The sequence below is a fragment of the Nematolebias whitei genome, chromosome 16, assembly GCF_014905685.2.
Source record: "Nematolebias whitei isolate Nwh7 chromosome 16, NemWhi1, whole genome shotgun sequence".
NCBI lineage: Eukaryota > Metazoa > Chordata > Actinopteri > Cyprinodontiformes > Rivulidae > Nematolebias > Nematolebias whitei.
Window position 1 is genome coordinate 43544258 of NC_056513.1, and position 6526 is coordinate 43550783.

Sequence of the window (6526 nt, forward strand, 5' to 3'; positions counted from 1 at the left end):
GCACTGGTTTACAAACGAAGCACTGGTTTACAAACGAAGCACTGGTTAAGACTGAAATGGACTGACGTCATTTAAAACAGCTCAATCTGTTTCTCATGCAGATGTTGACAGCGACAGTTGATGCTGGAGGAAAAAACGATAATGTGCTTCAGCTGTATAACCTTTATTTGAAAAACATGGGGGGGGGGGGTGGGTGTACTCATTTTGTGAGTGATGTCACAACTGATTTTGTAGTATGTCCAAATAAGTCGAATTTATTAAAGCCTGCGGAGAGAGCAGAGAAAATAAACTCGGAGTCTTGATTTTGTATTAAACTGCTTTATTGTTTCTTTTAGAAAACTGTGGTAGTTGGCTAGGCTTCAAACATAAAAAACAAACAGAAGAAGTCTGGTTTCTTTTTGAAAAGTGTTACGTTAGTCCAGGCGCTGAATGAGCTTCTCCTCCATCATACAGTAGAGGGCGCTGTAGGACAAGTCTGAAATGAAGGCGTCGCAGGAGCGTCTGCTGATCCCCGAACATCCTCTGAGGTCCAGCAAGGTCAGACAGGGGAGCCGCTTCAGGTACGACAAACAGCCTTCTGTCAGTCCACTGCAGCCTACGAACACACACATGTATGTTAGTCACTAAAGTATATACTTTCTTTTACTAGAATGTAAAAGCTGGGAATTGATCCACTAATAGGGGGGTGGGCGATATGGCTCAAATATAATATCGTGATATTTCAGAACATTCTGATGATAACGATAAATTTCATGATATTAAAAAAAAACCTGAAATCATAGTTATTTATTGGACAAAATTAACTTGTCATGTTGCTTTGCAGTATTATATAAATTTAAAAAACAAAGGGTAATTTTACTGAAATTACTTTATTTAGTATTCAGTCTCCAAGTATAAAAATAAAAATGATCCTTCTGTTATTTAGATTGAAACAGTCTGCACAAAATATAGATCAATAAATCCACCACAAAAACTAAAGTGCACGTGAAGTTTCCCAAAATAACTAAATAAAATAAAATGAAGCTTAAGATCTGTTGATCATAAATGTAACAACAACAAAATATATGTCTTTAAATGAGCTGTAACTTCCAGAACTTGTAACAAGGTGATCAGCGGGGGATGGAGACAGTTGAGCCACGCGCTGTTTGTTTTTAGCTTTTTAGCTAGCTAGTATTGTGCGCAGCTAATTAGCGTTACACCAGTACCGACAGGTGGTGGGGGGGGGGCGCAATTCAGTGTGGTCAGTCGGCACGCTCGGTTCCGCTCATGGGGCGGGGCGCCCTGACGCATTACGTCATGAAATTAACTAGGGGTGCACCGATAAATCGGCCGGCCGATCGATCGGCCCCGATTTCCTTAATTTGGGGAGATCGGCGATCGGCCGATCTTTAAATGAGAAGCCGATTTTATCCACCGATCTTATCTGCCTCCGGAAAGGTCTGAAAATCAGCTGCTGTCCCCTTTTGCTCCACTGTGAGAGCTCACACACAGGTCACTCGGAGCAGCCATGTCGTCGGTTTGGAAGTTCTACGCTGTAAAAGAAAATGAGCCAAAGATCGCAATTTGCAATTCGTGTAAAGCCGAAGTAAGTCGTGGTGGAGCCACCACCAAAATCTTTAATACAACAAACCTCGTTCGCCATTTAAGAAATCACCACGCCGCCAAGTATGCAATGTTTGAAGAGAGCAACCAAGCTAAGGCTAATGCTAAAGCTAGCGCTAACAAAGAGGCAGTCGGTGGGTCGCTGTTAGCTTTTATGAGCAACGAAAAGAGCAAAGCTACCACGAGGAAAGTGATGGAGTTCATGGCATTAGACAACCAGCCATTTTCAGTCGTTGAGGACAAAGGTTTTAGAAGCTTGATGCAGCACGTGTGCCCACGATATAATATGCCGAGTCGGAAATATTTTTCTGATGTTGCATTACCGGAGTTGTTCAGCCAAGTTTCGAGAGACACCCGCAGCCTGCTAAAAGCTAATACAAATACACTCAGCTTTACAACAGACATCTGGACTTCTGATGTAAGTTTAATGTCCATGTTAAGTTTTACTGCACAGTGGATTGACGAACAGTTCGAACGTCATCAAGTACTCTTAAACTGTAAAGAAATGGCGGGGTCTCACACTGCGGCCAATTTATCAGCAGAGTTTAAGGCGATGCTGAATCACTGGGAAATCGATCATGGAAGAGTTCACGTTGTTTTACGGGATAATGCTCGTAATATGGCCAAAGCGCTGGATGATATCAACCTGAAAAGTTTACCCTGCCTGGCACACACACTGCAACTGGTTGTAAATGAGGGACAGCTGGCGCAGCGCAGCATCACAGACATGGTGGCAACAGGAAGGAGAATTGTTGGACATTTTAAGCATTCATCACTTGCCTATTCCCGACTTTATGACATACAGACACAGTTAGGTCAACCCAGGAAACGATTACAGCAAGACGTTTCAACGAGGTGGAGCAGCACAGTCTACATGCTGCAGTCGCTGTTGGAGCAGAGACGTGCTATTGGCGTGTATGCTGCTGAGCATGAGTTACCAGCCACACTCACAGCACACCAGTGGGAGCTACTGGACAATGTGCTCACCATTCTTGCACCTTTTGAGGAACTCACAAAGGAGATTAGCTCATCAACAGCTACAGCAGCAGATGTCATCCCAGCCATCACTGCACTCAAGCGGATTTTGGAGAGGCAAGCGAGCACAGACCGTGGCGTGGGTACAGCCAAAGCTACGTTGCTGGAGGCTGTTGTGAGAAGATTCAGCAACATTGAGCATGAGCCCCTGTACAGCTTGGCCACTGTTCTGGATCCAAGGCAAGTAACTATTAACATTCTATTTTAGCCATAATGACTTTTAGCCTACTACTATATTTCAACAAACATTTAAATTAAATTAAAAATAAAAATTTATTGATTGAAATGCATTTCTTTATTTACATGCAAGTCATAAAAACTGTTAATGTATACAAAACACAATGATTGACCCATCTTTCTTTGTTTATGCAAAACAAGGTACAAGAATGGCTACTTCTCAGCAGAGGTGAAAGATGACGTGAAACTGCTCCTTTTGACCAAACTTGCAGAGGGGGAGACCAGATGCACACCTGCTGCAGGAACATCCTCTGAAGTGGGACCTCCTGATATAGATGAACCTGCAGCCAAAAGGCGTAGTCTACTGTTTGCAGCTCACGACGAAATCTTGAAGGAGAACATTGAACAGGAGCAACAGCTGGCCAGCCCTTCAGCTATGCAGGTACAGAACTACCTATCTGAGGTTCCTGTCGAAAGGAGCCAGGACCCATTGGTCTACTGGAAGATCAATGAAAATCGTTTCCCTCATCTTGCTCTACTTGCCCGAACCTATCTCTCTGCCCCATGCACAAGCGTTGAAAGCGAGCGCCTGTTTAGCTTGGCTGGACATGTAGTAGATGAGAAAAGAAGTCGCCTGTCTGGTGACAAAGCAGAAATGCTTTTGTTCATCAAGAAAAACCTGCCACTAATGAAAGTGACTGGAATAAGTCTGTGAGAACTAACTTACCAGTGTTAGTTCTTATTACCCACTGACTTGAAAATGTTACACTTGTTGCATTATCTTTTTTTTTTTTTAAATGTAACAAGTGAAAGAGTTGAAGGAACTGAACATTTTTTTTTAGTTAATTTTATAGTTTTAACAAAAATTGTGTAAACTTCATTTATATTTCAGAATACTACCTCATGACAAGTTAAAACAACAAGTTTGTATTGTTTCTAGGGTATTTTTCAAGGGTATGTTTTACAATAAAATAAGATTGGTAAATTGAAGGTGCATTGTGATCTTGTAACACCCGACACTGTTGCTTATAAAAAAAAATCGGTATCGGCCAAAATCGGAATCGGCAGTTCAGACTTTCAAAAAATCGGTGATCGGTGATCGGCCTGAAAATTGAAATCGGTGCACCCCTAAAATTAACATATCACGATATCATTTATTTGCCGGGTAAGCTTTTTTTTACCGGTATTATCGCGAACGATACGATAGGGCCCAGTCCTATCCACTAATGTATCAGTCCCCAGCTTTTTCTTTCTGTCAGTGCACATTTGTGTATCTACAGGTGCTGGTCATAAAATTAGAATATCATGAAAAAGTTCATTTATTTCAGTAATTCCATTCAAATAGTGAAACTTTCTAAATGGTCTCTCTCTCTCTCATATATATATATATATATATACATATACATATATACACAGTGTATCACAAAAGTGAGTACACCCCTCACGTTCCTGCAGATATTTAAGTATATCTTTTCATGGGACAACTCTGACACAATGAAATGTGGTCTGGTCTGTGTGCAGATTATTTAACAGTGTAAATTTATTCTTCCCTCAAAATAACTCAGTATACAGCCATTCATGTCTAAACCACCAGCAACAAAAGTGAGTACACCCCTTAGTGGAAGCTCCTGAAGTGTCAGTATTTTGTGTGGCCACCATTATTTACCAGAACTGCCTGAACTCTCCTGGGCATGGAGTTTACCAGCGCTTCACCGGTTGCCACTGGAATGCTTTCCCACTCCTCCATGACGACATCACGGATCTGACTTTGCGCTCCTCCACCTTCTGCTTGAGGATGCTCCAAAGATGTTCTCTTGGGTTTAGGTCTGGAGACGTGCTTGTCCAGTCCACCACCTTTACCCCCAGCCTCTTCAGTAAAGCAGAGGTCGTCTTGGAGGTGTGTTTGGGTCATTATCATGCTGGAACACTGCCCAGTTTCCAGAGGGAGGGCGTCATGCTCTGCTTCAGTATTTCACAGTACATATTGGAGTTCATGTGTCCCTCAGTGAAATGTAACTCCCCAACACCTGCTGCACTCATGCAGCCCCAGACCATGGCATTCCCACCACCATGCTTGACTGTAGGCATCACACACTTTGTACTCGCACATGTTTGAGACCATCTGAACCAAACAAATTAATCTTGGTCTCATCAGACCACAGGACCAGGTTCCAGTAATCCATGTCCTTTGTTGACATGTCTTCAGCAAACTGCGGGCTTTCTTGTGTGCAAACTTCAGAAGAAGCTTCCTTCTGGGATGACGGCCATGCAGACCAGTTTGATGTAGTGGGCGGCGTATGGTCTGGGCACTGACAGGCTGACCCCACCTCTTCAGTCTCTGCAGCAATGCTGACAGCACTCCTGCACCTATCTTTCAAAGACAGCATTCGGACGTGACGCTGAGCACGTGTGAGAGCTGTACTACAAAGCTGAACACACCTGCTCCCTATGCACACCTGAGACCTACTCACACTAATGAGTCACATGACATTTAGGAGGGAAAAGGATAAGCACTGCTCAATTTGGACATTTAGGGGAGTAGTCTTTTAGGGGTGTACTCACTTTTGTTGCCGGTGGTTTAGACATGAATGGCTGAATATTGAGTTATTTTGAGGGAAGAATATATTTACACTGTTAAATAAGCTGCACACAGAATACTTTTCATTGTGTCAAAGTGTCAATTTGTCAGAGTTGTCCCATGAAAAGATATACTTAAACATCTGCAGGAATGTGAGGGGTGTACTCACTTTTGTGATACACTGTCTACTGTCTACTTACTAGTTGTACTACTATTCCTACTTTGCAGTTTTTCACTTATCGCGTGTCTTCAAGGTGTGGAACCCTCCCGATAAAACGAGGGACTACTGTATATTAAGGTGTTTTAAACCCTTCCCACACTATTGCAATATTCTAAACAATGTTTCTAAACTAAACGCTCTACAAGAGACATAATGTCATGAAATCATCTCTCTGCCTCCAGCTGCACTCTGCCATCTGCCAACGCTCTTGGCCACGCCCACTTCTCCGCTGCAGAGCATTAGCATTTATTTTTGGCATGTGTTTTTGTGCACTCTTCATGCAAGAAAATATATAAATGGTAAATGGACTGTACTTATACAGCGCCTTTCTATCTTATGGAGATACTCAAAGCGCTTTACTCTGCAATCTGTGTCCTCATTTACCCATTCATACAACACTCTACTAGATCTCTACAAAACTGACAAATCTAAAAGAGTTACATTTGGTCCTCTGGACATTCAAAAAAAACAAAGCAAAAACAAACAAACAAAAAATTGTAGAAACGTTTCGTCTCTAATCCGAGAGACTTCCTCAGTCTGAGGTGCTGTATTCAGCTCAGTCTCTTAAATAGCACCTTCTCAGAGTGGATCAACCAGTTTGCTGCTGACAACCAGAACCAGCTGATCACATGCTCAAGAAGGACCATCAGCCTAACAATGGATCATTAGCACACTGATGGCTGTTTACTACTCACAGAGGGTTGAGTGATACTAGCAATCACAGCATTGTAAGAGGGGGACAGTTGAACCCGGAGGCCTCCACCCCTGTTTAATGATGGACGGTTTATTTTCACAAAGATGGCCTCCTTTACTCCTCTCTCAAACCATCATTCCTCTCTGGCCAGGATGTGAACATCTTCATCCCTGTGTAGTGAACTAAGCCTCAGGTCAAATCCTGACCTTGAGGGCCTTCC

At 42.7% G+C, this 6526-nt stretch overlaps 1 protein-coding gene across 1 annotated transcript in view; it reads right to left on the bottom strand.

The window, feature by feature from the left end:
* Positions 1–302: 302 nt before the first annotated feature.
* kdm2aa (lysine (K)-specific demethylase 2Aa) overlaps positions 303–6526 on the bottom strand; it is a 72829-nt gene continuing 66605 nt past the window's right edge. The window contains exon 25 of the mRNA XM_037690014.1: positions 303–595. Within this exon, the coding sequence (XP_037545942.1) occupies positions 414–595 (182 nt within the window). The 3' untranslated portion in view covers positions 303–413. The remainder of the gene's footprint in view (positions 596–6526) is intronic.